We start from the raw sequence: 17,573 nt of genomic DNA, 5'->3' as shown, positions 1-17,573 counted from the left end.
CAATGTTATTGGTCTGATCTTTCTCCTGTGTATATAGCCTTAAAAGTGTAGCCAGTCTTAATACTTTTTATTTTCTTAAATGCTTTGCCTTTGGTAGGCCTGCTTCCTTGCCAATTCTTTATTGCACCCCCCCACCAATAAGCCAACAAAGACCTTGGCACATGAGCTAGTGAGGAGATGGAACATGCCCCTCCTCAAGTGAGAGATGATTGGATTACTTGAAAGTTGACAATAGCATAATTTACTTCACACTGTTTCAGAACCTTCATACATGATGTACTTTGATTGTCAATCATACATGATATACTTTTGCTTTAGCATTTTGGATGATTCAGACATGACTGTATATGAAGTTTTCCACCTAGAGTTACAAGTTGCATTTTGATTTTACAAGTTACAAGTTTTCCACCTAGACTGGCAAAAAAAATTCTGTTCTCAATGTTGCATTTTGATGTTCTTCTTTATAACAGATTGCCAAAGAAAATTCTGTTCTCAAATATCAAAAGCACTGTTTTGGCAGGGAAAAATGTCAGTATGAGTAGAAATCAGCACACATTCAGAGAGACCATCACAGTAGTGCCATCTTGAGATTCCAACAATCAGAGGATCACTTGTCTCTCACTTCCACTGCTCCTCTCCTGGATACCAAGAGAAAATTTCACCTCAACAGCATCACTGAGGGCCTCCAGTATGACTTGGACTTGCTGTTGTTGCAGCTGCCTTGGCATACTGCCCCCTTCTTCACCTTCTAGCTGGAACTCCACACTGACAAGACCATCACCCTTAACTCTCAATTGGACATTGATGTTCTTATTTCTCTGCAAGAATTGGTCACGAGCTCTTGAAGTCGTACCCACTTCACCTGAAAATTCAACAGATTCTTTATTCCCAAGCTTTGACATCAATACTGTCATTGTCGCCCTAATTTCATCATGAGATTCAACAGCCGAAGTTATGGCATGTATGACCGAGCTGATTTCAACTCTGTTTTCCACAGCCGAAGTTAAGGCTTCCATAAGTAAGTTGATTTCATGCTTGTTTACCACAGCCAAAGATAAAGCCTCGATGACACTATTGATTTGAGCTTTGATGCTGTCACTTGTTGCTTTGGCATCATTTGAAGCACTGTCTTGTGAGCTCTCTTCTTTAAAGGAGGGCTTGTCTTTCTGTTTACTATCATGCTTGATTGGTAAAGCTGTTGACGACAATGTTGAAACAGATTTCCTTGTCCTGGGACTCGGAACTGCTATTTGGTCAATGTTTTTACAAAAGTTGGGACAAGTTTCATTGAGTCCTGAAAAGTCCTCTTTGTACACCTTCAGGAATGTGATGAGATTGTCCTTAATCACATCCTCAACTAAACCTTTTTCCTGGGGATACTGTTCTTTAAGTTCATGTACTTGTAAGCTCAGATTATGATAGAAATCCGAGAACTTGTCATGAAAAACAAGTGCAAACCAGGGTCGTGAGAGGAGGTCAATGATATTAATATTTGCGTTTATACCCCTGTCACATTAATCAAAAGAATGGGAACATAAAACACTAAGCCTTGGGAGATTCACATGCAACTACCAAAGTAAATGACAAGTACATTAGATTGGCCATCTCATACAGATGACATAAGCTTACCTTCTTCTTACATGGTTTATCATTGGTTCATGAAACCCTACAATCCGAAGAAGTCTCCAGGGCTCCAGGTTTGCTTTTCCACAGTACTTAATGCTTTGAATTTTCTGATTCTTGGAGAAATCTATTTTTAATATGCAACCATCTTTCCTTGCTATAAGAGGTTGAATGGTATCTTTCTCTGTAGTGTAAAAAGTGATGACAGCACATTTAATGCTGAAGTAGAATAACCATCCTGGAAGAACACCTCCAATAAATTTCGGTTGAATAAGCCTTGGTATGTATGTCCTTGGCCATTTTTCTTGCTGCCTCGAATGCGGTAACAGCTCACTAGGGGCAGGCAATAATCCAGCCCAGAGTGTTCTTTGATGAGGAAGATGGTCATTGAACAAAGAAATGATGGCTGTAGCTAAATTTCTTCCAAGCTCACATGAATTAAGGGTTTCCATGCTAGGAAGTTTTCCACATCGACGACTGAACTTGGCTGCACTACCACAAGAAAAGATGCAAGGATCGTTAGTTTGAAAAGTGCCATCTACAACAATCCTTCCATTGAAGACCAGGCCCTCCTGCAACCATAAAAGTAATTATTGTTAGTGGAAATGCATCAGCTACTTTTTAAAATACTAAGATCTCATGTGCTTAGCTGCTAAAACATTGTAGTCTGCACACAAACATGAGTTGTCAATGATGTCTGGTGTTAAACAAACATCGGCAGGGGTCAGTCTTAAACTTGGTATCTGCTTCTGCTGATCAATATTTTCTTCCCTCTATGATAATGCATGGAATACTATAACATATACCCATAACACTTCAGCCATATCAATTTGTGAGCTCAGAAATAAGCTCCTTTTAGCAGGACATAAGCCCACTATAACCAGAGCTGAGCAGATTTCTGTTTCAATTGATAAATCACTTATTTCCAAGAATACAGAAGCTGGCCTGAGAGCACAGACTTGATTGAGACATTAAACAGTCTGCAACTATATGCATACTTGTTGATAATCTCTTAGGTGCTTACATTGAGATCTTTCATGCAGCAGCATAACAAGTCTGCTTTAGACATGAAGACATGACCCAGTACTTAGAACTGAAGACCTCATGCATCTCTACCACATTTCACATTTTCCCGATCATGATCAACACATGTTTCATGAAGGCCAAAGCACATCTTCATTATGCATCAAAAGGAGGTAGGATCAACATGCCTCATTCAATCGCATTTCTACAACATCACATTAAATTTAAAGATGTGTTATTGTACTTACAATGACTATGCTATTAGCTGCTCATACAAAGGCAGACAAACAGACCCACAGCAAGCGTTCAAGACATGATCTGAGAATATTAACATATTAGGGAGGGTAATACTATCGAAATTCATGCAGGGTGAGGTCTCAAAGAAACCCAAGTCATAGGGATTGGTAATGTTTATAAAGACTGTCACCAACAACAGCCACTTTCTTCCCATATGGCACCTTATCGCTCTCAAACACCATGGGCATGCCTGCAGAATGCGTATCTACACATACCATCTCTCTCACACTGCAGTAACTTCTTCATGCATGGTAATAAAATCCCTAAAGTTTAAGAATAAAGAGTATTTGAAGTCTAAGTGTGCCGATGATGAGATGTCAAGCAAGTGAACCAATGTACTGGAAGACAAACTATGGTCCAGATATTGGAATATCTTGGATAATGTAGCATAACCCCTGTAGAATAAAATTTCCTTGTCATCCTCCCCCCATCCTTGTCCTCCTCTTTGTCCCCCCTCATCCCTCCTCATCCCCATCTACCCTTGCTGCCCTAACATTGCACATGCTCACTATGTTGCAACCTCCAAATATTGTGGTAAAATTGGTGGATAACTTGTGAACAATATGAATGCATTAGAGTTTACTATGTATGGATTAGCATTTTGTTCTACAGGTCATATGTTACTGTCGAAACCCCTAACCCTGTTGTGAATGAGAAACCCTAACCCTAACTCTGTAATGACAAACAATATGGGATGGTGTATGTGCATATCATAAGAAGAGGTTTCCAACCATTTTGGGGCTGTTAATGGCAGCAGCTGTACGGATCCCTAATGGTTGCATTTCTGTATCCTGCAGCCATTGATGTGCTGTAGTTGCATTACAATCAACCTCTGTCCTCAGTGCTGCGGTTGGCTTCTGCATCTATCTACATCAGATTTCTGCATTGGCATTGGTGGTTTGCTGCACTTAGGATCTCTTCACAAAGGATGACACTTTGGACACCCCCTCAGCCTGTTCATATGAGAGACTATGGCTGCCAGGCAGCATCTTTTCATCAAGCACACGATTGTATCTCTTCCCGAGTCATTCACCAGTCATATTGTGAAACCTTTGACATGAGGACTATGTCGAGGATTTGGACCAAGAACAGTTCTATGACTTCAAGGATGGGTTTCCCTTTGACCTAGGCGGCTTCTTGCCTCATGGTATTGGTTTGATCACTCCTACCATACTTTCTCAGGTTGCCATTTCCCTTTGCTCCATCTCTGTGGACGCATGGATAGGCTCTAGGAGCCCCAACAGACTACGCATTCAAGGGAAAATTAATGGAAAGCATGTATTCATCTTGGTGGACAGTGGTGGCACACAAATTTGCCAATAAATCAGCCATTGATAGGCTGAAATGTTTTTCAATGGAATTACAGCGCCCCCTCAAAGTTCAAGTGGCAAACGATTATGAAAAAGTCAACGCACATATATGCTCAAAGGTTCTCCTATGCTATGTGGCATCACTTGATCTAATTACATTAGAAATGGGCCCCATTGATGTTGTCTTGGTTTGTGATTGCCTAAAACACTTAGGAAAAATTACTATGGACTTCTCTTGGTTTTACATAGGGTTTGTTATGCATGGATAGCTCATCCATCTAGAGGGAGTTCAAGATAATTCTGATTTTTAGCTAATTACAGCAAAGTAGCTCAAACAGGAATTTAAGAAATGCTCACAAACATTTGTCTTGCACTTGAACAAGGAGAACACAGATCAATCCTCAAAAATGGCTAAGAATTCAGCATTGAAAGCGTTCTATTACTGTCCACACCCCTACAAGAAGAGAACTCAGTTCATGGATTTGTTAAACTGCTGCCATCTGTTTCCAGAGGCTGCACAGCTTGCCCCGACCTGTTTAGGAGTTCTTCAGCTGCAGGAGACTCCATTGTATTCTGTGTTTACTGCTGTATAGGACTGCCAAGATCTGTTGAAGCTCGCCCAGCTATTGTCTTGCTTTCAGCTCTCCTTGTCAGTTGCAATTGGGCCATCTTGCTGCCAAGGCCCTACAGTCACAACATCATCTTCAACATTGCATTTTTCTGCCATGTGGCCTTCTCTCAGCTGGTGAAACTTTTATGCTGTTGTTAACAGGCCACTTTGCTTACCAACTTTCTTCTTCAGCAGTTGCCTTCAATCTAGCACTCTGTGTTTACTGTTTGAAGGGTTGTGCCTGCTGTCATATCTGCGTTTTCGCCTCCAAATTGGCTGCCCAACAGTCGTCTTGACAGCATCCACTATCTAGAGAGATTACATCATCTTCGTCATCACCTACAACTCTTGAGGACTGGTTTTTTTCCTCTACTGCTCTCCATCATCATCCAATATCTTCTCCAACATTATATAGCTTGGAGGACTGTGTTTCAGTCCCTCCACAGCACCTCATCAGCTAGGATAGTGCAGTCATCATTGAGTTCTAATTGGTGTCATCAACTTGACTCTACTCACCTCAGTACCATTCCTATGGACATTGAACCCTACCACTCCAATGTATCAACATTGCACATGATTCATCTTTCTGTGTTTCCAAGTTCAGTGTCTCAGTGTTTTCCATACACAATTTGTGTTCCTTTTGAGTCCCCACTAACCCTACAATTTCTGTCGCAATAGGGCTGCCAGTTGGCGCTAACAGGGCTGAAACAGCAGCTTCTAGAGATGGCAACATGATGATGACAAAGGGGAGAGAATGATGGCAATGATGGTCAAGGCAGTATAGTGATGGATGAGAGCTAGCACTGAAGAGTGAAATTGAGTTCCTTCAATAGAAAATTTTGAGCCATTTGTCCTATTGAAAACCATGGATGTTGATGCTGAAGAAGGTGGCACTTAGGTCATTTATGGTTTAGAGAGCTTGATAGAGGAGTTTTGGGCATTTTTCTTACTTTTAAAAAATAAAGCCTTTTATTGTTAGTAATTTGCTTTTAATTAGTTTTTGGGGCAATCACAAGGAGGATAAAATAAGCATTAATGTATAGCAATTTTCAATCAATGCATGCCTTACTTTTAGTAGGTCAATATCCCCTCTCGAAAACCAAAAATTTCCTAAATGAAGAGAGAGCCACTTCTTCGCCCTCTTTTTATCCAAAATGTCCCGCCCCAATGAGACCAAGGCATTGGACTAAGAGAGTCATGATGGGCTGTTGAAGGGCCTACCATGATCGCAAACACAATGGATATGTTCTTTTGAGTAGCCCAAATTGATGGGTCTTAGAATTTTCTTTTCTTCTCTTTTAAACGTATTTGTGACAGCAAAGGGATTAAAAGGGAGCTCACCACCCCTCACAATCCACCACAAAATAGTGTTGTAGAGCGTATGAACAGGACCATTCAAGACAGGGTCCATACAATGTTGTCACATGCTACTTTACCTCATGGATTTTGAACAAAGGCTATTATGACAGTTGTACACTTAATTAATCGGCCACCGAACAAGTCTTTTTTTTTTGGGGGAAGGGGGGGGGCATTGGGGAGGGGAGTCCCTTAAGAAGCGTGGTTCAGCAAGCCACCTTTGTATGCTCACTTGAGAGTGTTTAGCTGCGAGGCATTTGTTCACATTTGCAAGGAAGAACACAGAAAACTTGAGCCAAAGTCCTATAGATATATTTTCCTAGGATATGGTGATGAGGGTGAAATGGGGTATAGGTTATGGGATCATGAAAAAAAGAAAATTGTACACAACAATGATATTATCTTTTGAGAAGATCGCATGCATAAACAGCCTAAAAAGACAGAGGAAATCAAAAGGGTTGTATTTCGGGAAGATGTACCAATAGGACAGCAAAGAATGCCTGTTGGACAGCAACAAATACCTGTTGTAAATGGCCCTGAAAATATAGAGAATGATGTTGAAAATGATCAACAAGATATTGCCCATGATGTACCGCAAATTCAACAATAAGAAATGCCTTTGGAACAACGAGAGTTAGTTGTACAGCATGCTGATCTTGCAGAACAACAAGCTGTTAATGCAGATTTGCAAGCTGAACAACCAGTAAATCTTGATCATTGTGTCCGTAGGTTGACGAGAATACAAAGACAACAAGATAGGTTTGTTCCTCGTGTCAATTATGTGGCTGATTGTGTCATGTTGATAGATTGTGGTGAGCCGTCATGCTTCAAGGAAGCAATGGACAGAAAAAACAACAAGAATGGCATAAGGCTATGCTATCAGAGGTGGAATCTCTCATGAAAAATGGCACTCGGGATTTGGTGCATTTGCCTAAAGGGCAGAAATTGCTACCATGCAAATGGGTTTACAGAACGAAAGTCACTTCTAGTTCTTTGCCAAGGTACAAAGCACGACTGGTTGCTAAAGGGTATAAGCAAAAACATGGAATTGATTTTGATGAATTTTTTTCTCCTGTTGTCAAAATGATTACTTCGCGAATCATTTTGGGCTTGGTTGCATCAGAAGATATGGAACTCATATAGATGAATGAAGCTCTCTTCTTCTCCTCTTCCTCTTGCTTGTGCTTGTGCTTGAGAGAGGGAGTGTGAGAGTGTGAGGAAGTGAGGGAGTGAGTGTGTGAGGATGAGGGACTGTGGTGGAGAAGCTCTCCATCTTCTTCTCTCTTCTTCTTTTATTTTCTCTTCTCTTCTTTTGTCTCGCGCACGCGACTATGGTGAATGGAGCTTAAAGGTAGAGGTTTGAGCTTGCTTGAGCTCGCATCACGGATCGTGGAGCTACCAAAGTGCTTAAGAAAGGAGGCTACTCATTTGGGCATCAAGGTAAGCTCACTACACTGATAGGATTGGAAACGCGTCAACTAGGTGAGAGATGGCCATTAGAGCTTGCTTGAAACGCTTGACACAATAAGTGATCTATGGGTCTTGGCAATCGAGCCTGAGCTTCCACTTCATTCTCCCTCCTACCATCTACCTACCCTCCATTTACTCCACCTCTTGGTGCATCGATAGAGGGAATGCCACTCTTTAACATTGTACCTTCCATATATCCCCACTATCACATCCTTCCACTCTGGGATGGTTGTGATGGGCATCCCCCCCATTGCCCCCCCCTCCCCCCCGACACTCACAACACCCCCACACGACCTTTCAAACGCAGAGATATTGTCACACATCCCTTGGGTCACACCTATGCAAGGATTTCCATTCTTTACTCCCTGTGTCCCTATCCCTCCACCATGGGCTCCTCAGGCGGTTACCATATCCCTACCCAGTCTGCCCTTGCCCACATTTGGATTTGCTATGCACACTTCTTGTATGCATGGTGGGCACTTTGGGATTCCTTCCCAAGTGTACTCTGCTTCCTCACCCTATCCACCCTACCTCCATTACACACTTCCATCTCCTAGCACTACCACTTCTATTGCAATGGCAAAAAATGCCTTCACAGATAAGACCCGTATTAATGGGTCAAATTTCACCACTTTGTCAAACTTCATGCAACAAGTACTTGATTCTTAGGGACTTTGGAACTTCATTGTTGGTACCGATCCAGGACCCTCAATTAGCTCACCTTGATCACATCCATCAATGGAGAGCCTGAAATGCCATAGCCAATGTTGAGTTAATGCAGGGATTGCTTCCTAAGTTCCACTCTCAACAGCATTTTTCCCTCGTATCTAAGCATTGGAGACATCTCATTGACTGCTATATGGCTCAAGTTCGTACTCGACATATCAATCTCAAATTTGAGCTTCATGAGTTTTCCATCAAGAAAAGGGATGATTTGAAAGTCAAGTTGGTCGAATATCGACGGTTACTCATCGAGTTTGCTACTACTAGATCCCCAAAGTCAGATGACAATCAGGTCATGTTCTTTTTGAACAAGTCACCCGCCAAATACTTCCATTTTATCCACCACATTATCTCACTACCTAGATTTCCAACCTTCTATGAGTTCGAGTGCAAGTTCTTGTGTTAAGCGAGGCTGCATAATCAAGTCCCCAATAAGTCCTCCACACATATCCTTTCAGAGGAGTGAGGGTTGGTTACCTCTTCTTTGTTGGGTATCTCACACGCCTTACTTACGCCTACGCTCATATGGGAGTGTGCGGGTGATCACTAGGACACTGGGGCACTTTTTACTCTCGGTAGGAGAGGTTTTTTCCCCCAGATTATGTGTACTATTTTGTATGTGCTTGTGGTGCACACTTACGGGCACTTACTGTGTTCGGGTGTGAACAGCCCCTTATAACCCTAAGGTATAAGGGTTATCGTTTGTACTTTCAGTTAATACTCTATTCAGTACTATTGCATTGGGTATCGTGCTCAACTCTGTCTCTCACTCTCACACTGTCTACTGCACTTCAGCTGCACCTCGATCCTCTCCCATCTGACATTTGGTATCAGAGCTGGTCAGCAGCTCTGTTCTGTTCCCGAGGACTTGCGTCAGCACTGACAGCTCGTCGGTACCTGTCTGGTACAGCTCATCGGTACCTGTCTGGTACAGCTCGTCAGTACCTGTCTGGTACAGCACGTGCAGCCTGTACCTTCGCTTGCAGCCCCGCCAACTCCGCCAGCTGCGCGCCACCTATAGAGGTCGCTGCCACCTGTGCGCAGCTCCGTCTGACACACCACCTGACAAGTGCGCCCGCCACCTGCTCCGCCTGACGCCGCCTCTGTCGCCTGCTGCGCCCCTGGACCTGCACGCCTGTACCTACACGCCACCTGTGCAGGGCCGTCGCCTCTGCACTCTGCTTCCGGCAGGCGCCAGCTCAGCCAGCGCCACCTCCCATGGAGTCCGCCATTTGTGCAGTACCCTAAGGTGCCGCCGCCTCTGACGCGCCACCTCGAGATTCGTGCTAGTCTCGGGATCCATGCCCGTCTTCGACCTGCAGAGGTAACATTTCTGCATTTTTTATTTCCACACAGGGATTCGTGCAGCAGCAGCAGGTTCAGTTTTCAGCATTGGGAAACGTGCTGTGTCAGTCTGTGACACATTGAATGCACATTTTGGGGCTTTTGTAACAGACATTTGTGACAGAAATTTTGGGCAGAAAATTTTGGGGCTTTTGATATTTTAGTGCTGCTGAGCACTAATTGCACCTTGGGAAGCATGCATCAGTGACAGTTTTTTTTGACAGAGTACCCTTTGCACATTAATTGCAGACTTGTGTTTGCTGCAATTTCTGGAAATTTGCAGATTTCCAGCCCGTACTGCATTGACATTGCTCTATTGCCTTTTGGGAAATAATGGCAAATCAGGGAGGAGATGTATTCACCTATGTGTCCAAGGAAGACCGATTGGATGGGAACAATTATTCCCTTTGGTCTTTCATGATGAAGAATGTATTAGTGGCCAAAAATTTGTGGGATTATGTCAGTGGAGAGGAAGCACGACCGGGAGTTGTGGCTCCCGCTACTCCTCCTCCAGGAGGACGTGCAAGAGGGCAACCTCAGCCCCCTCCACCTCAGCCCGCTCAGCCACTTCCCCCAAGAACTGCAGCTCAGAAAGCTTGGGATACACGGGATGCACAGGCTATGTCGCTGATTGCATTGGCAGTTCAGCGTTCTATCATTCCTCATATTCGTTCAGCAGCTTCTTCACAAGAAGCTTGGTTGACATTGGAGCAGATGTTTGCAGGAAAGAATGAGACTCGCATCTCTTTCTTGAAGAAAGAGCTAGAGACTCTAAAGATGAATGAGGGTGATTCTATGCAGGATCATCTCAACAAAATTCAGGACTTGCGGGAGCAACTCATGAATGTGGATGAGTACTACTCAGATGCGCAGCTGATTTCTACGACATTGAATTCACTGCCTCCCTCTTACTTGGCTTTTCATACTGCCTTGAACCTCACTATGAGGATTTCGAAAGAGCCCATCACTTTCATTCAGCTTGTCAGTTTGCTTCTAGAGGAGGAGCAAACTAGACGGAACAGTGGTGTGGATGGTATAGCCTCTGAGCAGGCTTTTATGTCAAGGCAGAAGGGTAAAAACAGCCAAGGGAAAAATGCTTCGCAGAGTTCTGGTAGTAGTAACACTTCACAGACAAGTCAGAAACAGGGGGGCACGCAAGCCAAAAAAGGAAAATGCCATTACTGCAAGAAGCCTGGCCACTATATCACTGAGTGCAGGAAGCGCATCGCCAAAGAGAAGAAGAAGGAGTCAGGGATGTCTGTTTCTGCAGCTCCTTCCACTGCTAGCGAGTCCGCGTCCTTTGTTGCAGCCAGGGACTATTGTTTTTACACTTACAGTTATGATGTCTCTTGGGCTGATAGAGCATTTAGCTCTACAGAAGATGCTGACACTTGGTTCTTTGACAGTGGTGCTTCACGGCATATCACATCTCGTAGAGATTTGTTTGCTTCTCTTGGTGCACCTCCCGTTGGGAAGTCTGTTCAGTGTGCTAATAATGCATCATACCCTGTTCGTGGTATTGGGGAGATTCAGCTTACAGCCATTGATGGCTCTATTCTCCGCCTACAGGATGCTTTGTATGTGCCTGGCATTAAGAAGAATCTGCTTTCCATTTCTTCTATGGCACGTTGTGGTTTGCAGGTCACCTTTGATGATGACCGTTGCATGGTCCGTGACAAGGAACACATGACATTGGTCTTGACAGGTTCTCTGTGTCATGGGTTATATGAGTTGGATGCTCTTTCGGTAGATCAGTCTGCATATTTGACATCCACTCTTACTCCTGCTATGTTAGAGGCAGAGTTATGGCATGCTCGTTTGGGGCATGTAAACTATGGCAGCTTGATGCTATTACAGCGTACTCAGATGTTGGATGGATTACCTCTCTTGGAGAGACCTCCTGAGCATTTATGCGAGGGTTGCATTTTGGGGAAAATGCATCGTTTCTCTTTTCCCCGTGATGTTGCTTTTAGAGCAATAGCTAGATTGCAGCTTGTGCATTCGGATGTTTGTGGGCCCATGCAGACACAGTCATTGGGTGGTTGTTACTATTTTGTAACATTTATTGATGACTTTACACGTTTTTGCTGGGTCTACTGCTTGAAAAAGAAGTCAGAAGTGTATGATGCATTTTTGGCTTTCAGTGCACTTGTGGAAACTCAGTCTGGTTGCAAGATTAAGACTCTCCGTTCGGACCGAGGGGGGGAATACATGTCCTCTATGCTGAATTCTTATTTGCAGCAGAAGGGCATTATCCATCAGTACACTACTGCATATACTCCACAGCAGAATGGGGTAGCAGAGAGGAAAAATCGGTCACTCATGGAGATGGCCAGATGTATGCTGAAGGCAAAGAGTTTGCCTCATAGTTTTTGGATGGAAGCCGTCATGTGCGCTTGCCACATTTTGAACAGATGCCCTACCAAGGCCTTGAAAACCGTCACACCTTTTGAGGCTTGGCACAGCCGCAAACCTTCTGTTGGCCACTTCCGTACTTTTGGGTGTCTTGCATATGCCTATATTCCACAGGTACTTCGAAAGAAGTTGGACAACAAGGCTGTAAAATGCATCTTTATGGGATATAGCAGCGAAAGCAAAGGCTACAGACTCTATGATCCCGTGACCAAGAAGGTTTTTGTCAGCAGGGATGTTGTATTTGATGAAAAATCAGAATTATCCTTGGCTGGTTTTGATACATATCAGGCTGCCCGTGATGTCTTTGAAGGGCTGCTGCCCATCACATTTGGTGATTCAGCTGGTACTTCAGCAAATGAACCTAATGTTCAGCTAGCTGCTCCTATGGAACATGCAGTAAATCAGCACATTGCTGAAACTGAAATTCAGCAGGAACTTGTACACAGTCAGGAAGCAAGACAGGTGCCTAGATGGTACACGCAGACTATGAGAGATAGTCATTTGGAAACACCCTTGGCTGGTCGTACTCGAAGGCAAACTCGACTGCATGATTCAGCACATTCCATGGAGTTTGTTATGGCAGCATGTACTCATGATAATGAGGAGCCTGAATGTTTTGAGGATGCACGACATAGTGTGCATTGGATGGCAGCCATGCAAGCTGAATTGGATTCTATTCATAAGAATCATACTTGGGATTTGGTGTCTTTGCCAGTTGGCAAGCGTGCCATTGGTACGAAATGGGTCTACAAATTGAAAAGGAATGCAGATGGATCCATAGATAAGTACAAGGCACGGCTGGTAGCTAAAGGCTACGCACAGAAAAAGGGCATTGACTATGAGGAGACCTTTGCTCCTACCTCCCGTATGACGACCATTCGGTCTATGATTGCCTTGGCTGCACATTTTGGTTGGAAAGTGCATCAGCTGGATATAAAGACTGCATTCTTACATGGGGAACTTCAGGAAGAAGTGTATGTACAGCAGCCCATTGGTTTTGCAGTTGAAGGCTCAGAAAATTTAGTATGCAAGCTGAAAAAAGCTCTATATGGTTTGAAACAAGCTCCACGAGCTTGGTACGCAAAGATAGATGCTTTCTTGCTTAGTCAGGGGTTTGTAAACAGCCCATCTGAGTCTACCCTTTATGTACATAAAGAAGGGGGATCCATGCTGATTTTGTGTCTATATGTAGATGACCTTTTGCTCACTGGAACACATGCTGATCAGATTTCAGCATTCAAAAATAATTTACAGCAAACTTTTGACATGTCTGACTTGGGTATTTTGCACTATTACTTGGGCATCCAGTTTGTACATGATGCTAGAGGCATTGGATTATGTCAGTCAAGGTACATTGGGCAACTTCTTGAGAAGTTTGGCTTACAGGATTGCAAGCCAGTTTGTACACCCGTGGAACCTGGGCTCAAACTGTCATTACATGATGACAGTGATTTGTTTGATATCCATACTTATGCTCCAGCAGTGGGATGTCTCATCTATCTATGCCACACTCGGCCAGACATACAGTTTGCCGTTTCAGTTTTGAGCAGGTACACGCATCAGCCTCGTATGTCGCATTGGCAAGCTGTGAAGCGTGTGTTTCGTTACTTGCAGGGTACTAGAGCTCTTGGATTGCTTTATGCCAAGGGGGGACCACTGCAGTTACATGCTTACAGTGACTCTGATTGGGCTGGTGATTTTGATACTCGTCACTCCACTAGTGGCAATTGTTTCTTTCTTGGCTCGTCATGCATTTCTTGGCTTAGCAAGAAACAATCCACTGTTGCCACATCGTCATGTGAAGCTGAGTACAAGGCAGCCTTCACTACTGCAGTTGAGTGCGTATGGCTTAGACGCTTACTTGCTGATTTGGATGTATCTGTTACGGAGCCTACTCCTTTATATACTGACAGTCAGAGTGCCATTGCAGTGGCACGGAACCCTGTGTTTCATGCTCGCACGAAACACATAGAGATTCACTACCACTTTGTCAGAGAGAGGCTACATGCAGGTGATATCAGCCTTGTCTACTGTCCTACCACCAGCAATGTGGCAGACATCTTCACCAAAGCTCTTCCACGAGACAAATTTGAAGCATTTCGCGATGCTTTGAATTTGACGCCCTTTGGTGGCGGATGATCCTTGTACACTTGATCACTCTTCACTCCAGGGGGGTTTGTTGGGTATCTCACACGCCTTACTTACGCCTACGCTCATATGGGAGTGTGCGGGTGATCACTAGGACACTGGGGCACTTTTTACTCTCGGTAGGAGAGGTTTTTTCCCCCAGATTATGTGTACTATTTTGTATGTGCTTGTGGTGCACACTTACGGGCACTTACTGTGTTCGGGTGTGAACAGCCCCTTATAACCCTAAGGTATAAGGGTTATCGTTTGTACTTTCAGTTAATACTCTATTCAGTACTATTGCATTGGGTATCGTGCTCAACTCTGTCTCTCACTCTCACACTGTCTACTGCACTTCAGCTGCACCTCGATCCTCTCCCATCTGACATTCTTCGGAAGGGAAAACCAATAGTGTGGCAAGAACTCGCAAGATGCAAAGGCAAGCCAAAACAAGAACGGCACCACTTCCTCCAACAGAAACAAAGAAACATGATCCCTTTGGCAACAAATTCCTAAGAAAAATAGGTCTTGCACACACTGACAGAGGTTGGGCCATGTGAACGAGGAGTGTTGTACCAAGGCCCAAGATCTTCCTTCTAGAAAACCACCGCAGACTGTTGCAACTACCTTCACTCTGGCTAGCTAGTCTAGTGGGGCTATGCCTCCCACCTGCTATATCCTCTACTCCATCTGCCCCAGTAACTACTAGATATGTAGCACACCGACAATCTCGGCAGCCTATCTCCTTCACTACTCTTGAAGGATTGGCTGATTGGTTTGCTAGTGGCTCATCTATTACACTTTGCACATCCATTCCTAGGGCATCCAAGGCACCTTCTAGAACCACTTTCCCATCTCGTGCGCAATGGTAGCCACATACTTGGCCTTTCTCTTTTTAGACTTCTACTACATACTTACATATTCATTGCATTGCACTTAGCTTTACTTTATTTTATTTTATTTTCAGTTTTGTTTTTTGGAGCATCTCACTACTCACATCTGTACTTGCACATTTTCATCTCTTTTGTAGGGTTTTGTATTTCAATGTAGGACTAACATGCAAGCTTGCATCACTTCTTTCTGAGCTGGAGACAAGAGATACGTGCCGTTCCTTCCATGGTTCCATCTACTTGGAGTCTTGCTCTTCTACCAATATGGAGGCTTCCCCTCCTGCGGCGGATCATACAGCATCTCTCTTGATGCTATCATGGCAGTGACTTCTATCCTTGCTCTTCCAGTAGGGATGCTTTATCATTTTCATCCACATGGTTCTCAGCTCCACATGAGGACATCCTCAAGCTCCTCTTCCTTCTTCAACATCAACATCTAGGTTGAGAGGGGATTTCTATCCTTCTTGGTATTCTACATGTTTCGACACTTGTCTTCGACATCGCCCTCCTCCCCCCCCCCCGCCCGGTTATACCTTTCCCTATGTATTGCATGATTTCATCATCTTTGTACTAAGGCGCTTGGGCAAGTGAACAATTTTCCCACAAGGAATGCTGTCCAAGTGGCACCTGTTGCATAAGCATTTTTCAACATGTAGCATACTATGCATCCCATTGTCTGAAGCACCATTTGATGAATCCTAAGATATTTCCATTGACAGATTACACCACCATCCTTCTTCACACAATACTTCTTCACCCTTTCCACTCATCATCGACATCCTCGAGTGGTTGTGTAAGCTTGTACTATTTTATGATGTGTTGGGTATACTATCCCTATTTCCATCTTCTGGGTCACTATTACTTAATTGGCCGCTACCCCTAAAGTTAACTTTTCACCACAAAAAAAAAGAAAAAAGAAAAAAGAAAAAGCAAGTTCAATGTAGTTTCATCCGCCTTTGTAGGGCTTGGTAAGCCACTGGGAAATTGACGAGCGCCCTTTGTCCGATGCCCTGTTCTCTCTGGGGTGACTACTTGGACTCTCTTCGTAAGATAACCATCGCCTCTTTAGTTTTGGTAGGCCCACTGGATAGTCGATGTGCACCCTTTGTTCGATGCCCTGCCTGCTTTGGGGTGGGATGCCTTGGGGTAAACATTGTCAGCCTTCCCTTTTAGACTCAATCTAGGCCTGAGAGGGGGTGTTAAGCTAAAACACACTTTATAGTTGATTAGCATTTTTTAACAGCCCCAAAACACACTTAATTAATGAAAAACACAAATTTGGTGCATGGTTTGAGAGAGTTTTAGTGATCCCCCAAAACCTTGATTTTTTGGGGCACCCTTCAACATCTATAAATAGATGGGCTGCCCACCATTCAGCCTGATTCATTTATGCAGATTTCTCACTCTATCGTGCAAATCTCAGCCATCAACCACCTACCATCTGCTATCCAGCCATCACTGATTGCAGCCCATCACTATCCATTCCTAGGCGGCCTTTATTCAGCCATCATCTTGTTGTTCTGAGGTCTCCATTTGCTGCGTCATCATAGCACCTGATCAACCTGCGTTTTCAGCATCTAGTGCCAGGCAACAGGTTGCTTCCATCTCTCCCACCGGTCGATTGCTGCATTATCTGCGTTTTTGCTGTCTAGCAGGCTGTCTACATTAGCAAACACATCTCTTGTTGTCGGCTCAGTTCCCTAACACTTTGGTGATCAACGTTTGGTGTTTCCCACACTCTCACCCTCCAACTAGCGGTCATAGCACTTGGGATCTGTCTCTCATGGATGTCACTCTCGGACACTACATTGCTCTATCCTTGGACATTCTATACACTCTTACATTCATTTACAGCATTCATTCACTTCAGAGTAACTTTTCTTTGTGTTTGAGTTTTGTGTTTTGTGTCTTGCATTTTGTGTTTAGGGTTTGAGCTTTCTTGTCTCTTTCTGAGTTTGTGTGTTTCAATCTTGGTCGTACATGTTGTGTTTCCTTAGTGCAAACCCTAGCATATCTTCACACAAGAAAGTCCCATTCATTCCTCCTGGGGCACCTTTTTGGATCTAGGAGGATATGTTGAGATAACGAATTCATTAAGTGCATTGTATTACATTAATTCCTATTATGATCTCCATTTACAACCCTAAAAAGGATTTATTTGTATTACTTAATACTGTGTGAGTGCCACCAAAGACAACCAAGAGCCAACCTAGATAGTTCATTGATTTATTTGCCTATAAATGGGGCATGGGCACTATTGTCCATACACCCCCCACACCTTTACAATTATTCATGATTCTCCCTGTAAAGCCTAACGTTTCTGAACATGAAGGACAAGCCTTGAGTACAATGAATATACCTTAGCACACCCCTAAATGAATACCA

The 17,573-nt window shown here is 43.7% G+C and overlaps 1 protein-coding gene across 2 annotated transcripts in view; it reads right to left on the bottom strand.

The window, feature by feature from the left end:
* Positions 1-215: 215 nt before the first annotated feature.
* LOC148028619 (cilia- and flagella-associated protein 61-like) overlaps positions 216-17,573 on the bottom strand; it is a 142,970-nt gene continuing 125,612 nt past the window's right edge. For both annotated transcript variants that reach the window (XM_087687417.1, XM_087687418.1), the window contains 2 exons: positions 1,630-2,195; positions 216-1,506 (listed from right to left, as the gene is read on the bottom strand). In XM_087687417.1, coding sequence (XP_087543543.1) covers positions 600-1,506; positions 1,630-2,195 — 1,473 coding nt within the window. In that variant the 3' untranslated portion in view covers positions 216-599. The remainder of the gene's footprint in view (positions 1,507-1,629; positions 2,196-17,573) is intronic.

This window comes from Lygodium microphyllum, chromosome 11 (genome assembly GCF_053477565.2).
Source record: "Lygodium microphyllum isolate KBCC chromosome 11, Lygodium_microphyllum_v1.1.10, whole genome shotgun sequence".
Taxonomy (NCBI): domain Eukaryota; kingdom Viridiplantae; phylum Streptophyta; class Polypodiopsida; order Schizaeales; family Lygodiaceae; genus Lygodium; species Lygodium microphyllum.
Note: the sequence above shows the minus strand (reverse complement) of the source record. Positions and strands in the feature narration are given on the sequence as shown.